Source organism: Falco rusticolus, chromosome 4 (assembly GCF_015220075.1).
Source record: "Falco rusticolus isolate bFalRus1 chromosome 4, bFalRus1.pri, whole genome shotgun sequence".
Taxonomy (NCBI): Eukaryota; Metazoa; Chordata; class Aves; order Falconiformes; family Falconidae; genus Falco; species Falco rusticolus.
In genome coordinates this window covers 30,462,463-30,483,414 of record NC_051190.1, presented here as the reverse complement: position 1 = coordinate 30,483,414, position 20,952 = coordinate 30,462,463, and the positions used below count along the sequence as shown (strand labels likewise).

The window sequence follows — 20,952 nt, the reverse complement described above, 5'->3', positions numbered from 1 at the left end:
TGTTGGTGCAGTTTGCACCAGCTTCCAAAAAATGCCTTGCCCAGATTGAGGGAAGTGAAGCTGCGTGCTGTGTTCTGGCACATCTGTTAGAGCAGCTATGGTGAACGAACCATGTCAAGCTCTCCAGCTGCTCTGGACCTCCACATTTCCTACCTGCAGAGTTAGCTTCTCCAATTTCATTTCCAGGGATTTGTTCTCCTCTTCCAGCTTGCTGCGTTCAGCTTCCAGCTCCTCAATTTTCAGCCTGGAGAAGAAGGGAAAAGTTAATAGACACTGTGTCCCTGCACAGTCCCACCACAAATAATCAAGTAAAACATGAAATCACAAGCAGTATCAGATTATCCCTCTGTTCAGTACCACACAGCTACACACCCGAGGCAGTTAATTTTTTAACTTTTTATGTTTAATGACTAAAAGATAGAAGTTTGTATGACAAAAATATAATTTGTAAAAGTATATTAAAAATATATAACTTGAATATAAAGCAAATCCAACTTAGATGCTTCCTGAAACCAAGGACTGAGTCTAGACCATCATGTTTAATAACCAACAACAGCTAAAATCTCCATGAGCGCATCAAATCTCTTTCTGATCTAATTTATACTTTTGGCCTTCACAACACTCCTTGGCAGTAAGTTCCACAATTTAATTATGTGCTGTATGAAAAATTAGTTCATTTTGGTTTATACTTCACATGTGATTACTTCACTGAGTGGCTGTTAGTCCTGCTATGAAAAGTTGTGAATAATTGTACCGTACTCCCCTCTCCATACCACTTTACAGGCCATCTGTTATTTCCTGAAGAATCTCAATTTAACCTTTCCTCACATCAAGAATTTTCTGTATTACTGCTCATCTTTATTGACCTTCCTTGTTCTTCTTCAAGTGTTATATAGACTTTTTACTATGAGAAAAGTTAGAACTACACACAGCACTCGTATTCAATGGCATAATGGAGCTTTCTGTTTTGTTCTCAACTTCTTTTCTAATAATTCCTAGTATTCTATTTGTCTTTTTAACTATGGAGCAGTTACCTGATATTTTTAGAAAACTGTTCACAATAACGTAAGATCTCTTTCTTGAGTGATAACAGCTCATTTAGAGCCCACTACTGTGGGAGTAAAAATAAAGGCATTTTTTTCTTACGTGCATGGATTTTGCAATTATTGGTGTACAACTTCATCTCTCGTCTCAAGCAGCATCATAAGATCCTTCTGAAACTCTGAACAGTCTGATAAGCTGAGTAATTTCTCAGATTCTCTCACCTCACTACTCACAAACTCCTCTTTGTGTTGGACAAGTTCCCAATAGAAGCCATTCCAGGACTTAGCAGAAAGCGCTCGATATTGTGAAAACAACATTTATTCTTTGATTTTTCCATCTTTTAACTTTGTATTACATAAACAAATTAATGGAAGAAGAATGCATCAGGCTTTATGAAGTAGAAAGACATGACATTATCTCTGGCTCAGGAGGCACTAGAAGCTCGGAGAGCCTTCTGGCAACGTACCCCAACAGCCTTGCCCTATTCGCATGGTCACCCACCATCCCTGCAGACACTACACCGGGACAACCAGCCCTCTGTGATTTTATGTTCTTATTAATCCAGCAAAGAACCTACTTTGTTATTCCATCAAAGTAAAGATTCTTTGTGGCCTTTGGCTCAAAGCTTTTTGAAAGGTCAAATATATCAACCATACCAGCCTTAGCCAAGTGATTGTTGAATCCTTCAGAGAACTCTATCAAACTTGTTAGGCACGATTTTATTATTATAAAATGTTTGATATAACATTTTTGCTTGCATTTAAGTACAGAGTATAAAAACCTTAATGCTGCTTCAAGAACCTCACCTTTCACACGTTAACTTCCTGGGATTAACTGTGCAACTAATGCATATTAACATCGATATTTGCATTCAATTTTCTCGGGATCCTTTTCCAGAATATTTTTAAAAAACTAATTTTCTTCCTTGATAATACTCACTTTCAAATGATCTAAATTAAGCTGAAAATCCTTGCACCGTGACAATAAACAACGCACCCATCTGCCAATATCCCAAAATTATGCAACAGAAGTTTCAGGTACGACGGCAATGCCATCTCTCTTACTCACAGGCAAAAGTTACAAACTTTTCCATAGAAGCTGGCTGATCTACAAGATGTTCAGCACAGAAATGCCTCCTTTATAAATGCACAGCCTGAATCGCTTAAATTATTTGTAAGCCCGACCCCTGCTGGTAATTTTCTGATATTATAAATTAGCATCTTTTTCCCTTTTGGAAGCTTCTAAAATGCCGAGGAGCAGCTTTTAGCAGTGTCTAGGCCATCCAGAAAGATTATCAATAATTTTGAGAAGAGACACTAAGCTAGCAGGGTTGGAGGATGCTGAAGAAGCAGGAGACTGAAAAGGTTGGGAAAAATCGAAATTCAAAATGGAATTAATGCTTTTAAGGGCATATTTCTAAATGGACTGCAGAACAGGCCACAAGAGCAGCAACGTTTTTCTCCGAGGAACAACAGCGCAGCAGTGACTGAAAGGTCAGAGCCAGACGCCGGACTCTCATCAGTACTTTCTCCATATTTACACACTGAATTTTAATTTAGAACAGATTTCTCCCCATCCAGCCTCCCAAATAAGCTGTGATATTGCCATTATCTGCCTGCAGAACTTCTCTCCATGTGGAGGTTTAAGCTCAGGCCTGTTAGATGCCCTTTTAGAATCACTGACAGCAGCCTCCAGAAAACACAAAGATCCAAGACACAAGCGAGCTGTAACAAGGGTGGGTTTATGCCATTATATTTTTGTGCTATTTCACTTGTGATTTTAAGATTCAATAACATGTTCGCGCTCTTCATGCCTCACCAAAGAAAGGGCAGTGGTTCTGAGCCTGAGGCATCGCAGTCAGGCTGCAGGTGTACACAGACCACGTATTCTGTGACCGGCAGCATGCACAAGAGCACCTGCGAGCTCATCCCTCAGATGCCGGCTCTTTCCCAGTACCCCAACCATCAGGGTGTCCTCCTTTCCCGACACAGCGTGGGGCTTCCCACCGGGGGAGGTCAGCTCTCCTCCGTGCTGCTCTCCTTCATAGACAAAACCTGCTGCTTCCCCTGCACCGAGCGCCGGGAACATTGCTGCAACCTCTTTGTAGCAAAGTGGTTTTTAGGACTGACGAGCACTTTCACGGCTTATCCCTCTTCTAACCTATTTTTAACACTGTTAAGTGTCCTGGACCTCCAGCGGGAAAGCATTAAGAACCATTAGCAAACAGTCTGTGCTATTCTAGCGTTGCTTTCCAGCCCTGGGGAACTCTTCCCAATGGCAAAGGCAGAGCAGCAAGGGAAATCCTATCTATATATAAACACAGCAAAGCGTTTGCAGCTGGTGGTTAAGATACGGCAGTCAAATATTGAAAAATATTTACTTGCTTGGCACTTGAATGTTTTCATTTACGTAAATTCAGGTAGAGGGCCAAGTGCGTACTGCTTTTGGATGCACCAGCATCCACAAAGGCAGCCTTAGTCTGCACACACCTTGTGCTCTCTGTCCATGGACATCTGCACAAGATATGTGATGCTCTTTTATCACCAATTTGCATGCCTCAACTCGTTACATATGGGAGTTACTTTCAGGTAGGGAGAACAATCCATGATAAATTCATGTGAGAACCACAAAAAGCAGAGTACAGAAACATCTGGGTACGGCACAACCATCTATCAACATAACGTTTGGGCCAGAACGAATGCCGGTGCCCATTTTGAAAGCAGCACTGCGGCACAACGAAGGAACGTCAGTTACATTTGGAAATACCGACATCATTCTCAAGTTTTGTGATACAGGGAAAAAATCATTTGGATTAATTTCTGGAAAATTTTGCTCCTTCTCCATACAGGGGATTGAAAACATGAACATATTTAAGACTTTTTCTGCATCAGATGCAGACAGCTTAACCCAGAGTCAAAGGCTCTCCACAGGTGCACAGTAAATTCCAGCCACCTCTGCAGCCTTTCATGAGATCAAATTTAGTGCAAGAATGCAGATTCACTGGCATTTGCTCAGACATGTGGATTTTCCCACTTTCAAAACCAAGCTTTATATTACTTCCACTGTTCTGTTTCCCGAGGAGGAAAAAGAAAAAAACCCCACCTTCGGCCTCAGCTCTCCTGAAATGATACTTGTGAGAATCAAGACATCCCAACATGTGCGTTCAGTCTATCTAAAAAGTGCTTAGATGGTGAGCAATGGCTGCTAGAGAAAAGAGCCAGGCTGCTCCTATTTTAGAAAGGAAGAAGGAAGGAATCTGATTTGTTTTTCAACAGTACCTAGGCACTTCCAAGAGCCTCTCTCAGTCCACAGCTTTTCAATGGAGTTAACCAGTGAGAACTCCCTACCATCATCCCTTTAGCACTCTTTTAGTAATTTTTAACATTCTCAGATGTGTTACGTGATTGCCTGTAGAGCAGCATGGATATTGCCCATGAGGACATGTCTCATGGAGGCCCCATCTGCAAAGAGCACACGGCCATGTGGAAAAGCTATTGCTGAACAGGAAACTATTGAATGGAGCAGAAAATGTATGTGTTGGGAAGATGCTATTAAGGGATCCAGATGGCATTGAGATGGTGTTAGGAGCAGAGCAGACAGAATTCCAGCAAGTGTGACTAATAGGCATTGGCAAGGACATGAATTTCTTTTGAATTACTGTAACTCTACCCAGTCACTAAATCCACAAAAAACATTTAGGATTTACTGGGGTTGCAGTTTGACAGCAGAAAGAAAAAGTTCAGATTTGTTACAGCTGAAAAGGTCCTTCAGCTGTTGCCACTTAAGTCTTTACTGAAGTTCTGTTAAAATATATTACTTTTATTTATAGGTTCTGAAAAACTACTTTCTGCACAGTTATCACCTTCCCTCTAAAAGGTGCTAATGCCTAAATGCTCTCTGTTTCGCTGTACCCCACAGTGCATGAACTCAACAGTTTGATCACTTTTTCTTTTCATAAGATCTGCAGAATATAAACAAAGATTTCAGAGGGAGCAGGAAGAAGTGTGAGAAATGACAGCATTAGCACCGGCTTTTATTGTCTCTTCAGAAACGATGATGCTGGGAGAGAGTTTCACATTTAAAGTTATAAAAGGTCTGACGAAAGAGCACTTTGTTCTCAAGAGAAGGAGGAAAAACTGATAAAGTCTTTCAAGTTTCTCACTGAAAATTTACTTTCCATACTAAAGAAAAATGAGACAAAAGATATAGTTTTAAAAGCTCTCATTCACTCACAGGAGGTGAATACAGATTCAAAGGATTAATATGGATATTTTTTTTCTCCTTTATGTCTTTCCTGCTTTTGTTTTCAGAAGTCAGCTTCTAACCACAGGGTGTATGTGAAAATGGCTGGAGGCTCACAGTCCATTCCTGCTCTGCAGACTCCCTTTCCTGGCTTCTGCTGGTTTTCCTCTATTTTTCACATTCCGTCGTGACAGCAGCTGACTGGAGAGGCTGGGCTCAGACCAGAAGAGCAGACACATCATACTGTAGATTAACGGGATTTCAAAGACCACAATAAACTACAAAAATGGAAATAACTCCCTCATAAGCTGGGGCATTTCTTTCCCCACTTTCTAATTTAAAAGTTTGCATTCTTCACCCTGTTTTCTGTCAGAATTAATTTTGGGCAGCAGTCTGCAGAAGGAAGGAGTAACAGTGGAGCTCACGTTGCTCGCTCCTCCTTAGCAGCTATGTAAAACTGAGTAAACCCGTCCTGTTGAGGCCCACAAGGGCACAGGAGGAGGACAAGCACAGCAGACATAATCCCTTCCCATGCTAATCTCTGTTCTCCTCCAAACTCCATCAGTTCTTTAATCACGCTACCCAATTTGTCCCTGCTGCTGGACACATCCAGCCAAGCCACGAGGAGTGTTCTGGGGTGGACACAGCACATTATTCCTGAATCCCAAAAGCCTGGGGGAAGACGGTGATTGCCAGGGAAGGTTATGGAGCAGAGCATCCATAACAACAGGATCCAGGGACAACAGGGGGATCAGGCCCAGCCAGCACGGGGTTATGAGAAGCAGGTCCTGCCTGAAGAACCTGATCTCCTTCTGTTGACCGGGTGACCTGCCTAGTGGATGAGGGAAAGGCTGTGGAAGGTGTCTACCCGGACCTTAGTAAAGACTTTGACACCGCCTGCCATGGCATCTCCTGAAGAAACGGGTGCCCGTGGCTGGGACGGCGGTGCTCTATGATGAGAAAGCCGGCTGGGCGGCCAAGCCCAAAGTGTGGTGGGGAATGGAGCTATGTCCCACCGGTGGCCGGGCACCAGCGGTGTTCCACAGGGCTCGGGGCTGGGGCCAGTTCTGCTTAACACCTTTATCGATGATCTAGACGAGGGGATCGAGTGCACCCTCAGTCACTCTGCAGGTGGCACCCGGCTGGGGGGAGCTGCCCTGCTGGGGGGCAGGGGGCTCTGCGGGGGGGCTGGGCAGGCCGGGCCCAGGGGCCGAGGTTCAACCAGGCTCCGTGCCGGGCCCTGCCCGTGGGTCACAGCAGCCCCCGCTGCGCTGCGGGCTGGGCAGGGGGCTGGGAACTGCCCAGAGGGAAAGGGCCTGGGGGGGCTGGCCAACAGCCGCTGGGCAGGAGCCGGCCGTGTGCCCGGGTGGCCAAGGTGGCCAGCAGCATCCTGGCTGGTACCCGAACCAGCGTGGCCAGCAGGGCCAGGGCAGTGCCCGTCCCCCTGCACTGGGGGCACTGGTGCGGCCGCCCCTCGAACCCTGGGCTCAGCTGTGGCCCCTCACTGCCAGGGGGACGTGGAGGGGCTGGAGCGTGTCCAGAGCCGGGCAGGGGCTGGGGAAGGGGCTGGGGCACAAGCCCTGTGGAGAGCGGCTGGGGGAGCTGGGGGGGGTCAGCCTGGAGAGCAGGGGGCTCGGGGGGGACCTGATCGCTCCCTCCAGCTGGGGGCTGCGGGCAGGGGGGGTCGGTCTCTGCGCCCAGGGAACAAGTGACAAGGCAAGAGCAAACGGCCTCAGGCTGTGCCAGGGGAGGTTTAGGTTGGAAAACAGGAAAAATGTCTTCACCAAAAGTGTGGTCAGGCATTGGAAGAGGCTGCCCAGGGAGGTGGTGGAGTCAATAAAGAGGTATTTAAAAAACACGTAGATGTGGTGCTTAGGGACCTGGTTTAGTGGTGGGCTTGCCAGTGCTGGGTTAATGGTTGGACTTTGTGATCTCAAAGGTCTTCTTCAACCTAAATAATTCTATGATTCTATCTTGCGCTCCTTTGAGAAGGAGCCTCTTCTATGAAAAAAGAACTTGGTCCAGTTTGCTGTCCAATGCACAGAAAATGCCAGAAAACACAAAATAAGATCCAACTATATAATTTGACTGCTTAAGTCTAGGTGCATAAGAAAAAAAGCTTTATGGAGTCAATTCTGCGATGCTGAATGGAGTGCTTGAGAGTCTGAGAAGACACCTGACGCAGTAACAGTAGCCAACAGTAAGGAAAAAGGAGCAGGGACTGGCTTACCAGTTCTCCAGAAAAGAGAGCTCCAGCAGAAAAAGAACTCTTTGCACCAAGCCATTTACTGTTTGAGCTGAGCCATGAAAAGAGTGATTAAAACCAAACAAATCCATGCTTTCTGGAACAGCTTTGTAGCTAAATGACTAGCATCAGGGCCTGGGACAAGTATTTAAATCAGCTGTAACAACAAAGAGCGGTTCAGTAAAAAGCAACAGAAAAAACAGGCTGGAATTAGAGCCTGGGACTGTGGCCTCTGTGCATCCATAGCCTCAGGAGCACGCGGTACTGAAATGGGAAAGAGAAGAAAAGACAAAATATCACCGTGAAAAAACGGCAGGAGCTTAGCCTCTTTCCTGAAACAGCTTTCAGGGTACGGCTCATCACTGGAGAGTAGCTCTGAACGACCAAGGGCTTTACAGGGAACAGGCCTATGTTTCTGTCATACTTTGTGTGAAAGGTTTGACACAATTTCATGAAAGGAGGAAAGAGATGAGATTAGTAGACAAAGAAATTCTTTTAAAAACAAAGGGAGAAAAACATTAGCTCGGGGAGTTTAGGGCTGCCTTTGAGCAGAACCAAACACCACAATCCCGTAACAAGAAGGTACTTGCGAGCTCCACTTGTCCCCGCCCAGAAAACAGATTTTAATTTAGGGCAAAGCCAGACATCTCTATGCTTACTGCCGAGAGCCTTCTGCAACATGAAGTGATCCTGGACTGTGTGGCAATCTCACTGTTTCCCCCTACACACGCTGTCCCTGAAGCTGCTCAGTTAATAGATGGCAAATGCTGTTCAGTGAAGATAAACACTGAATAATGAGTCTTGGAGGTGAAAATAAAGAGTCTGAACATCTCCTACATGAAAGCGTGCCGCAGCCCATACCAACCCAGGGAGGGAGAGACCGAGGAGGTTCTGTAGAAATACTCTGAAAACCTTCAGCTCCCAGAAGGCAGCAGACAGGATGCTGGCTTTACTGATAGAGAGGCACAGTATTAATCAGGAGCGATGGGGTTTAATGCTGCTGAGGAGGCACTGAGCACTTCTGCAGCGGTATAAACATTAGGTTTCAGAGGGTCTAGTGCACCTTAGCCAAGGAAAAACCTGAATGTGCTCAGGTCAAACAAACGTCCACAATATGCAAAAGCAGATGGAGACAAGTTTATCCCCCTGAAAAAAGGAAGCCATAGCATACTATCCTTTACCAGAACTCAAACATATGACAGAATAAAAAAAGGGAGATGTGTGCCTTGGGTCTCCAGAACTATTACATCACCTTGAGGGAACTATAGCAGCGAGTCCCTAAGATTAGGTGTACGGCCCTAAAATGTATTGGAATAGCTTAGCTGAACATGTGTTATTTTCAAACACCTCCCCTCTGCTATGGAACTGGGTTTGCAAAGCCATAAAACAAGCTCCAGAGGCAAAGCACAAGAGCAAATTCATAATGTACAGGCCAGTAATTTCTGCTTTCTGCAACTCTGCTTGCTGCAAAATCTTGCTTTCAGTCCTATGAAGCAGTAACGCTTTATAGTGATGGAGCTGAAAATATAAAAGAATTAAGAAGTGCAACTCCAGCCAAAGTCTTACATCAGCTGAGAATAAAAAACTCAGCCTGTCAAGGTTTGATTTGCTCAGCTTAAATAAAAAGGAACTTCATATCAAACATTCAGAAACAGATGAACTTTTCTGTGCTCAGTATTTATTGTGTCACCTGCTTTGGAATAGAAGCTGTAAACGCTTTAATAAATACATGGAAAGGTTGTCTAGCTTCACTGTAGCTTTAGTAAATGCTTATATATCCTCTGCTGAAACACTGTTTTGTAACTTCTCTTTCACGGAATCACAACAGGTACACCTCTGCCATCTGCAGCAATGCACAAGGGGAAACATCCCTCTTTTATCTCCAGCGCTACACGCGTATCAGTATTACAAAAGCTGGATTCTAAACCTCTTCACACATATGCCAACAGATCCTGTGTTTACAGTTGCGATTTGGTCAAAATAAGAAACAAACAGCAATGTTGTTTCCACAGGAACGGAAGTCAACAGAGAGAACAGTGACACAGGAGCCAGTCTTATGAATTAACTGAGAGCAACAGACCCCAAATATTAAAGGAGCCTGCAGCCTCCCGAAAAACAGAAAAAATGAGAGAGTAGCTAAATGCAGGAAAGATCAGCGGCTGAGGCTTTCCATTAATGCTTCATGGACTTCTCATGTCCATTAAAATCTGGTGGGAAAGTAAAAAGTGTGCTCAGGAAAAGAACATCCTACTTCAGAAATACAAGGAAAATACATTTTCATCGATGCTGCCATGCCATGCCCTGAATACCAGGCAGCCTATGCACACAGGCTGTCTAGACACGTATAGCTTTTATGCACTGTAGCACGGTGAGGTCCTGTTCGTGGTGCTCTACCATGAGATGGCAATAACCGGTGCAAGCAGCGAAACTACCCTGGGCCTTTCCCTTCTCATTAGTTCCACTGAGAATGGTAGAATCTTCTCAGCCTTCCCCCCTTGCTTTGCCTACCTGAGCGTGTCAACCTCCTCCTTGGTGACGATGGTACTTTGCTCAGCTGTGCACTCTTGGGACTTCAGGACCTTCACCTCCACCTCCAGCTGCAGAAGAGAAAAGCATTAGCTCCTCCAGAACTACTAAGGGGGCACACACAAACAGCAAAGGGAGGAGGAGGAAATCATGATGTTCCACACAGATCAGACCCTTCTCAGGACAGGGACGTGAAGCACAACTCTTCACATGTTGAATGTCAAAACCTCGGTTAACCCTGCTTCCCTTTGCAATCCCTTTTGCCTTCCCCAACATCTCCGAGGTAGAAGAGGCACAGAAAGTTGATTGTTTCTAAGCAAAGCTTCTGCTTCTCTTCCAGATGTTTTCCCTACCCATCCCCCACGGATAATGGAATGCAGAGAATTATCTGTGTGGTACTAGGAGCTCGCTGGTACTCAAGATTCAGTATTGACAGTTCAACCTCATTTAGCTTCAATTCCTCCCCAGAAGTGAACCACAGGATTATGCTGCCTTGTCCAGGACAACTCCGAGATACGTACATTGAATCCAAAAGACTGGGGAATATTTCCAGCGCTTTCCAACATACGCTTCTACCTCAAGCTGCTCAGGTAGCTCTAGCGGGTCAAACAAACAATTAAGAATACTTTCTGCCTCTGGCCTTGTTTGGGAAGGAACTCACAAGAAAGCACTTCAAAACTCCACAGACGAAAACTTCTTACCCAGACTCTACCATTCCCAGGCTCCCTGACTTATGGGGATCTGCACCCTAATTCAGCTATCAAGACAATGCATAGATTGATAAACTACCTATGTTACTTGTTTCTAAACCCCTGAGAAAATGATTTATTATGACATGTAAGTAGAGACAAACTACCTAGAGGATACTCAAACTTCTGTTGCAGCACCTTCTCCTAGCTTAGACCTCCTACACACTCATCCTTGAGATTTTGGATTTCTTTTTGTCATCTGTGTTTTAGCACCTGGCAACTAATTCCCCTAATAAGTCTATTGATAGAAACTATTTTTCACTCAGGAGGAAAACAATAAGCAATCCAGCCCTAATTATAGACGCAAAACTTACGACCACAGAGAGCTCAGTGCTCAGCATCAGGGAAATAATCCATTAATACACCATTCCCTCCAACAGCACGGATTAGACTTGTAGAGCAAAATCCCATTACAACAGCAAACTTCTTGCAAAGACAACGAGCTGGCAGAAACTCCCCAATTTTACAAGGAAGAGAAGCATATTGACACGTGCAGTCATATTGCTCAGTCAGAACTGAAATTTTGACATATTGCCTCTTTGCCCTTCCATGCTTACCAGAAGAGACAGACAGACGTGGCAGCGCTGTTAGCAGGAAAGGGCAGAAAAGAGACGGTTGGATTATTCTCCCTCCCCTTTCTGATACCACAGGGACAGGGCAGAAGAGAGAGGGCAGAAAACAGATTTTAGCCAAATTTCCCCCTGGCACCCCGAAGTCCCACATTCTCCCCCTGCCTGTCAAAAGGCATCCAGGAAAAAAAATAAGCAAAGGCCCACCTGCATCATCAGGCTGTACAAATGTTAATGTATATTAGCTGCCTGATAAGATTATCACAGCCAGAAATGCTTCCCTCAATTTTCTGATTACTGAGCTTATCTCTCACAGCTCAGCCCATCACAGATGGCTGGGGATAAAGCAAGAGCACCAGATAACTCCAGGAATGTGAATAAAAGGTACCAGGATGAGGAGCAGGCTTCAATTCCAACCTCCTTCTAGCAGGAAACTACTCGTTGTATCTCCCGTCTTCCATGCCTGCTGAAGCCTGGATGTGTTTGCTGTTAGAGTGGTTTGTGCTGCTTTCTGGACTGCGTGTGGACAGCACGTGACGATGGAAAGGCCGGTGAGTAAGTTTTTTATCACTGGCTAAGCGGGGTCAGCCTTGAGTCCAACTGCCACCTGCTCACTGACACGAGCAGCTCAATCACGGCCACCTTCCCGGGGGAGAAGGGGGGACACAGGGGGTGAGCGAGTAATCTCTTCTTGTGATCTGGGGTCTCTTGTGTTGGCTGCATAGAGAGGAAAAAAATGGAGCGTGTAACGGGAAAGGAGACAGGAGAGTGAATGCACACATTCTCAAGTGAATGCTGCCATGAAAAGCATGAGCGCAGGTCTCGCCTGATGTACAGGGGTGACAAATTAGTGCCAGGTACGCCCAGTAGCAGTGTGATGAGATTTTGCTGGGTTTCCAAGAATAAGCCATTGAAGGAGAATGAGGAGGGAAGGACACATGGACTGTAAGGGCATTTTATGTCATTTCTGTGTGCTCCCAATTTTAAAGCGCCAGAACTACCTAGACTGAAAATCTGATGTGCCCGAGGCGAGAATGGAGAGGAGGGCACCGTGATATCTTTATAGATGAAACTGACTCAAGCAGTTAAACATTGACATGGACCTGCTTCCCAGAAGTAGGATTAAAACCACTGGAGAGTTTCAGGTTCAGGCCAAGGTACATCTTTGTGCTACAGCAAATGACTGCCATCAAAACCTCACAAAATGTTTATGAAAAAAAGGAAAGTAAAACAATTAAGGTATTAAATATTTCATGCAAAACATGCCATTTCCTTTAATTGTTAGGGTTTTGGTAAGGAAAACATCCCTGACTGCCAATCTCACAGAAGATATTAAAAATATTATTTATGTCTTTTCCAGGGCAAAAAGAAAGTTAGTCGAGATCAGATGGAGTTGCTTGTTGCTGGGATCCAGTTCTGCTTTTCTGAAGGCAGCACAGTGCAGGCAAATAGGTCTTCATGAAACAAGAATCAAGAGAAGAGCAAAAAAGAGCAAAAACCATGGAATCTGTTGCCTGCTGGACAATCCAACCAGAACATGATCTCACCAGCTCCTGGTCAAACCTGGCACACTTGTACCAGTGTGATGCTGCGACAGATGTGGCCACTGCTCGCTCCTCCAGCTGGACCTTCACTGCAGTTCTGCACGTGACGCAGTCAGGACAGCAGAGAAAAGAGAAAGAAGCAGCAGAACTGAATGAGGAAAATAAGCAACAGGAAGGCAGCAACAGGAGAAATACAAACCCATATTCTACATAATTTCCAGCACCATGGAAAGCCTAAGAGGTGAGGAGGTTAACAAGACCATTCCCTTTGACACAGCCTCTTCAGGACCAAGTGATAAGCATGGAATGACCCACCACAGTGGCAGTTTGTCCCTTCCTGTCCACAATCATCTCAGCACCAGTGGCAAAGAACAGCCTCGAGAAGGGATAAGGAGAGGAAGAGCCAATCTTCTCTTGCTGTTTTCTCTGCCTAATTCCCATCACATTCCTTTTCCTCAATTATTTTCCAGTCCTAGTCTCTCTTGCTCACCAGATGCTGCTTTCAGCAGGCTTTTTGGACTTTACTGCTTTTCGGACTAACTCAATATTCCTGTCTAAACTCTTCCAATTTTTATCAATAATTTTATATAACTGGCTGAGTTAAACTTTTATTACTTTGAATACATTAAACTAGTAGAAGCCATTACCCAGCAGACAGAGGAAACAGGCTGCTCAAATTGCAGCTCATTGCTGTATTCCCCCATTCAGTACCAAATGACCTAGGTCAGGCTTGGATCCTTTCGCTCTCTTTTATGTTGATCTGGGTTTTTTAACTAGCATCGAGAGCAGAGAGAGAACACTGTTCCAAAATACAGCATTGTATGTCTTACCCTGAAAACTGCACCAGAGCGACCTAAGGACCTACAACTTCTGCAGAAGCTTCAGGGTTAATATTGCCCAGGACCTAACACCCAGCGATATCCCCACTGTACAGAAACATATTAGCAACTTGAAAAGAAACAAAGTTCTTATTTTTTTTAAAGTTATCCAAGGTTTTTATGACACTAGAAAAGGCAGCATAATGAATAATGCCAGAACCTATTACTTGTGAATAAAACATATAAACAAGTACTTATATTTTGATTATGTGATGTTCTCTTCTCTTTAGAATATAACGGAGCCTCTCGCTCTCAACCTAAAATGACCTCGTTTATCCCAAATCTTTTCTATTCTCTTTCACTGCATATGAATGAATTTCAGACCAGCTTTATTGCTTTCAATAGAAAGTGACCAGGACACATCCAGTATATAGAATAATTTTAGAATGTCCACTTCCACAAATATACAAGTACCCTAAAAGATGAAATGCAAATATTTTTCCAAAAGAAGTATTGTCATTACTATTTGCAAACTGAGAGAGGAAGGAATAACATGGATGGATTTTTGTCTAGTGTTTAATTAAACAAAATAGCGTTCTTTTTTCAGCTTTACTTTTAAACCTGCCTGAACAGGATTTCAAGATGGTGGTTTTCCTCCAAGTGTTAATGACATAGCAAACACCCACAGCAGTGTAAGAAATATGTTCCTTGCTGGTTCTCTCTTCTGTAGGAATTATTTAAAGATGCATGAGATGACAGGAGAAACATAAAATTATAAATTCATCTCCTGACAGCTAGAAGAAACAAACTTTTCCTTTAGAGAGCTGATTTTCTTGGCCTATTTCTGGCATTTGTCATTTCTGACCCATATTTGTCCCCTCCAAAACAAGTTCTCTGAGCCTCCACCACGCCATGGACCTGCTGTTCCTCCCACTTGATTCCAGCAGCCTTCAACACTGCTGAAGACAAGACAAGCCTTTCCAAAGCACCCTACTGACCACCACTGTCCACACCCCACCTTCAAAACGAGAGATATCACGGGACTGAAACCTCTAAATCAAATCAGTTCTAAATCGAACCACATTTACAAACTTTTGAACATTTTAACACACTGCCCAGAATAATAATCAAATCTCCGTTCAGGTGCCCCATTTTGGGTAGTACAGGACTCAAAATCTAAAGCATTTCAACCCACTGCTAAAGTTAGGATTTGCAAATCGGAAAAAAGGGGGCAGTTTACTTGCCCACATCAATGTACACGTATTTCACAGAACACATGCTGCAGACACACGGTTATTATTTGAATAATGAGTGCATTTTAGTGAGGGGCTGATACAGCAATCTTATCCTGATGAAATGTGTCTGCACGTCATTCAGCATTCTTGGAACTGTAAAAAGCAGGAAATGCTGAATCCATTATAAATGTCTAAAGGTTTATTTAACAATGGGCTGATGCAACATCCTTTAAAAGGCCTTCCTCAGCAAAAGAGCTGATTTTAAAAGGCAGAGATAAATAGGAAATGAATTGCATGGAGCCAACATGGAAAGGTGAATTGAGAGGTTGTGTTTGACTACAAGTCTCAACACAATTCAAGAAGCTATTTAAATACATAAATATTTAAATGTATGAAAACCCAGCAGACTTGGAAAGGAAGAGTGTACGCTAAAATAGACAAGAGCAGAGAAATGGGACCCCCAGTATGGCCCATACACTGAGGTTTGAAAACAGACAAACTACCATTCCCCAGGAGTTTGATACACCAGTTATCCTAGTGATGCTATTTGTGCTTCTCTCAAAAGGATGTAGCAACGACTAAGGATCTTATTCGTGCCTCTTCCCACAGAGCAGCATGGGATGCCTGGTGATCTCCTCTTGTCTACAAGCTTATAAATCTGGCATCAGGACAGAAATCAAATATACATGAACACCAGTGAGTTTAATTTGGGTGTCCAGCAATACCACAAGGTAGTAAGACACCACGCTGAGCACTTCCACAGATCATTCTGCTCAGCAAGAGCAGTATTACCTCTTCCATACACCCAGCCCACTGACATTCTGAACAACACCTGAAGGACAATACCTGCAAAACAAAATATTACTTGCCATTTAGAAACAGGCTAAACAGCCCAGGATTAGTAGGTACATTTTCTTGGGAAAATTGATCCTTGATGCTATTGTGAAACAAAAGCAATAAAGCCAAAGAAAACCAGATATTCAATAAGAAGTGGTTTAGAACTATCTATTTCCCACTTGGTTGAAGAAAAAAAAACATTTTTTTTTTTCCCTCTTTAAGGACAAAGGCTAACTGGATCACAGTCTCTATGGGTTACCCACTCTGTAACAAATTTGGTGTGCTTTTATCACTGAGAAGGCAGGGCTAGAAGCAACCTTCCAGCAAACAGTTTCCTGAAAACGTACTCATGCATATATATTACTGTAGATACACACAAACTCGGAAGCAGACATATGCTGACTTCAGACTGTATTGGAGAGAAGCAGGATTGTGGCTTTTCTCCTCCTGTTGCAGTAAAAAGAGAGCAATTTTTCAAGTTTATACCGAATGTCATTCTATTTCATTTCCAAATATAATCTCCCAGAGAGAAGGTTCACTTGCCCTATTTCCAATCTCTAAAGTTAATACACAAATTTATATTCCTTTCTCCCACTCGCTCTCCTAAATTAAGAGGCGTAATTACTAGGAACGCTTGCTACAAACGAATAAAGTGCCAAGGGAGAAGGAGCTGTCACTGCTGGATGTCTGTAGCAGCCACCCTCCCCTCTCTCCCATCCCCAGAGGATCCTGCTTATGAGGCAGTTTCTATCTTTCCTATTAGCAGGGGTAGCTCACACACAGGAGCAGACACCAACCCCTCCCTCTGCAGGCAGGACAATCATAAGGAACAAAATTACAAAATTAACTTCAGCCTGTCAAGGAGCCACTGGTGTTTGCAAAGATGATTCCTCCCAAGTTCACCTTTCGCCTCTCCCCAGTCCTGCTGACCTCCTGAGCGATGTCAGGTTTCTTTAATGATAGCAGAGAAATTCATATCTGCAATCTAAAAATTCAGCCCCAGTCTCACTCATCTCCCCCCTCCCCACCTCCAGCACCCTCTCAAAAGGAAGATTGATTATTATAATCAGACTTAGTTCTGACATGGCATTTGCATTTTCAAAGCACAGCATAGTCATTAACTAATTCATCTACCCCAAGGGAGCCCTAACGAGCTTTCACCTCTCTCCCCTCTGATTCCCAACCTGCAGGCAGCCCACAGCTTTCCTTCTGACACCTCCCCTCTACACTGTGCTGCACAAGCGCAACTTGGTGAAACTCCAGACAGGCTCAGTGAGCCAAATTCAGCCCTGCTGCAAAGGAACACAGCTCTGCTGCTAGCAGCTGAAGAGGACGAATGCACAGACACCCTATTTAAACTAGCTATCCTACAGTTTCTGTTCTGCAAAAACAGGCCAGTGCCACAGGGGTCCCAAAATTACCATCCTCCTGAACGAGCAGCATCAACTGTGAGCCTGAGCTGCCTGCCCAGCTGCAAACATGTGAAGGAGAAAGCATCATCACATCACGCCCTTCAAACCCCCATCCTCCTCCTGCACAGTCCATCCAACAAGCTCTTACCCAAATACCTGCAACACACCTTTGTCCCAAGACTCAGCCTCCTGCCCCTTCTTAAGTCTCTTCTCACACCCAACGCTGCCAGATGCTGACCCTCCCCACTCACCCACCTCCCTCTGCTCATTTCTGCATCCTGCCCCATCAGAACCACAAAGCCCCACACACCCAGATGCTCCACACAACAGTAGATTACTGTTGATGAGCAATAATGTTTAACTGGAGGTGCTTAACCTGTATTCAGAGGATCCATTTCTAGCAGTCCTGTCTGGAACGCTTAGGAGAAAAAAAAATATCAGCAAAATATTTATTTTTCTCTCTTGCTTTTCAATCTACAGCAAACAGGGCTGTTACTTGAACAGGGGATAACATGACAGTACTGATAGTGTTACCCTGTAGCAATGCACTACAGACCAAGACTTGGTATCTCAGTTGGAGGTGCAGAATGGGGCACAAAACCCTGCAGCTTTGAACAGCCAAAATACTCCAGCTGACCCATTCAGTGTAGCACTCATGGCCCTTTTTCACCAGTGGTGAAAAAGTATATACACAACCACCACACACCAGCTCTCCTGGAAGGAGCCTGTCCTCTTTTAATGGACAGATGCTCCACTAACGCTAAAGCACGTCTGAAGGCAACTACCCTGGTCACCAGCACCAACCCCATGTCAACAGCAAGTAACGTGCAACACCAGTCATCATGTGGGTACCAACTCAGGATGGTTTTGACAGCCTTCCTGAGCTTTACTCCCCATTTTAAGCTGTATTTATTTTTTTCTGGTACTCTGGGATGGGTGCAAGATGCAACAGTTTGGAAGCACGCACTACTGGACATTCTTTACCGTGAGGGTCGTGAGGCACTGGCCCAGGCTGCCCAGAGCAGCTGTGGGTGCCCCATCCCTGGCAGGGCTCAAGGCCAGGCTGGATGGGGCTGGGGGCACCCTGGGCTGGTGGGAGGGGTCCCTGCCCATGGTGGGGGGGTGGAACTCAATGATCTTTAAGGTCCTTTCCAACCAAACCATCCTATGATTCCATGACATTTCAGCAGGATGGAAGCTGGCTCAGAGCTCAAGATTAACAAAACTGGAAAGTTCACGAGGAAGAAGAACAAATACCCTGTGCAAGAGACCTACCGATCAAGGAAACCGAAGACGTTAATTTAAACCCATGAGCTGATTCAAGTATTATTACACATTCAAGTCTTATTCCCAGAGGAAGGAGCAGACAAGGAATCTCTTCCCCTCAGCCTTGCTGCAGCCCTGTCCTGTCCACACTCCCAGGTGCAGCCACGAGACCTCATCACCACTGCGTGACAGCAAAACTCCTTGACAGCTCCATCCATAAACCCCCTCTTTGCTCTAACAGCTCGCTCTGAAGAAGGATCACGTAATTTCCATGTCCATTCAGCTCAAAGCCTCTCTGCTGTTACCAGCCACCCTCCACTACTTTCACCAGCACGTAATTACTGTTTCTTTTAACAGCTATCGAACGCTCCTCCCACCAGGGAGAGCAAACCAGCAGATGTCCACCTGAGAGAAGGAAACTCTGGAGTAATTAGCCTTAAATGGCTGACACGTCCTACCCATTACTGCTGGTTAGCCCAGCAAAACACAGATAACAGGCTCTTTAGGGAACCTGTCAAGATGTGGGACAATGTGCCACAACCCCGTCCAGTGTGACCGCGGCACTGGTGCAATGGAGTTGTCTGTTCTCAAGAGGAGCATCACACAGGTCACTTCTTTCATGCAGAAGCAGGCATTTTTGCTAGACAAGTCTTCTAGCAGCTGTAATTCACAGGCAAAGCAACAAATATATCTGCAATGTCATACCTCCTCTGTACAAAGTCTGAATACAGTTTGTTTCCTGAAAATATACCCTCAAGGAGTTTGTGGAGCATTCAGTCAACAATTCTCATTAAATGGTAGCTTGTAATGCCACCTCTCACCCCCCCCTCAGGTTTCTTGCTGAAAAACCATCACATAATAAACAGTCAAGAGAAGAATCTATGCTTTTTACATACCACCTAGGAAGGTCAAAGGCGAAAGAGGAATCCAACATCCATTTATGTTCCTTCGTCTCCTAACATAAATACAGTGGAATCAATCTCTGCTTAATACTGTAGAAGAGCAAAGGAGCCTTCACTGAGTGCTAGACTTGAAAATTGAACTTAATCCTCCTGCTCCGACTCACATGGAACAACCCACAGACTGCACTTCAACATGCTTTTAAGAACAGCTCTCTCGCTCCCACTGCATCTCCAGCCCAATTTTGCAGTTCACTACAGTGGGAGCACTGCTTTCTGGTGTGTCTCAGCAGACAGAGGGAGGGTGAGCAGGGGCCAGCAGAGCTTCATGCTCTGAACTCCCAGAGATGGGAAATATGAGGATGGGGAAGGGATCCAGCTATGGGAAAGTAGCAGCTCTCTCGACACAGCCTCCCAGCTGCCTTCAAGGGGCAGATGCTTGAAGGAGTCTTGTTCCCCAAACTCTTCCCTAAAGAACAGGCTAAAAGAAGCAGATTTAAGGTTTTCTGGCTAAATGACCCATCCTAAGGCCTTCCTGCAATAACAAGCAGTGGACTTTTAATGCATAAAAAGTGGGAAATCTCCTCCTCATGCCAAACAGCAAAGGTTACAGGGCTCTGCCAATGCCGCTCTGCCCGAAGCCTCTCAGGATTACGCCTGCAGTCCCTTTCAGTTCCCAGCAAGCAATCACAGAACAAAAAGCAAAAAAAAAAAAAACCAAAAAAAAAAAACCACCAAACAATTCCCTCTCAAATACCGTATGTTCCATTCTGGTGCCAAAACAGAAGCCTGGCATTTTAACCTTTGGTGAACATGTTCTTGCTGCCACCAACAATAAACTTCAAGGTCCAGCTCGGAGGGGAGGGAAGGTGCAATAGATGCATACTGGGTGACATTAGCACTGAAAAGAGCAGCAACAGGACAGGGCCTGGCAGGAGCTTGATTTTATACACCCAGTCTTTAGAGGTTAATGAAATATTCATAAATAAGTTAAAATTCTCCTGACAAGCTAGATCCTGTAATACAACAAAGAGTTGTCAGCCTCAATTAAGCAATTCTAAAGAGGCAGGGCACTGCCATTGATTATTTACCAAGAGGTCATAGGAAAAATTCTGCTCTATGATCTTCTTGTCTCTGTGGATAAATTAGGTTTTACAGGTCCTGCTGGAGGACTCTGCTACCCTGACACATCAGCTCAGAGAGACCCTGGCCTGCCACCACTACCACCTACCCCCAGCACCTATCAGCTAAAGGCAAAAAACACTGGGAACAAGCTCTTCTAAGGGTGCTGAGACACGAACAGATAGAAAGCAAAACAAATAACATAGCAAGCTGATTAGGCCGTCAGCACAAGGACTAGGATAGTCTTGAAAATTCATTTTTTTTTAAGCTTTATCTCACTTTCTGTACACACAAAGCCAGCCCTGGGCAAGAAGTATCCAGCAACCTTTGATCTGCAGGCACGTCCACTGAACAGGCCCTCAATGCCCCCCCTCAGATCCCATAGCTAGAGATCTTCACATCCTCCCCCATGCTCAGGATAAACTGTGCCTACAGAATTACCAT

General features: G+C 44.7%; 1 protein-coding gene across 3 annotated transcripts in view; it reads right to left on the bottom strand.

Annotated features, from left to right (window-relative positions):
* Positions 1–20,952, bottom strand: part of MAD1L1 (mitotic arrest deficient 1 like 1) — a 380,463-nt gene that overhangs the window by 163,684 nt on the left and 195,827 nt on the right. For all 3 annotated transcript variants that reach the window (XM_037385754.1, XM_037385755.1, XM_037385756.1), the window contains 2 exons: positions 10,040–10,128; positions 154–244 (listed from right to left, as the gene is read on the bottom strand). In XM_037385754.1, coding sequence (XP_037241651.1) covers positions 154–244; positions 10,040–10,128 — 180 coding nt within the window. The remainder of the gene's footprint in view (positions 1–153; positions 245–10,039; positions 10,129–20,952) is intronic.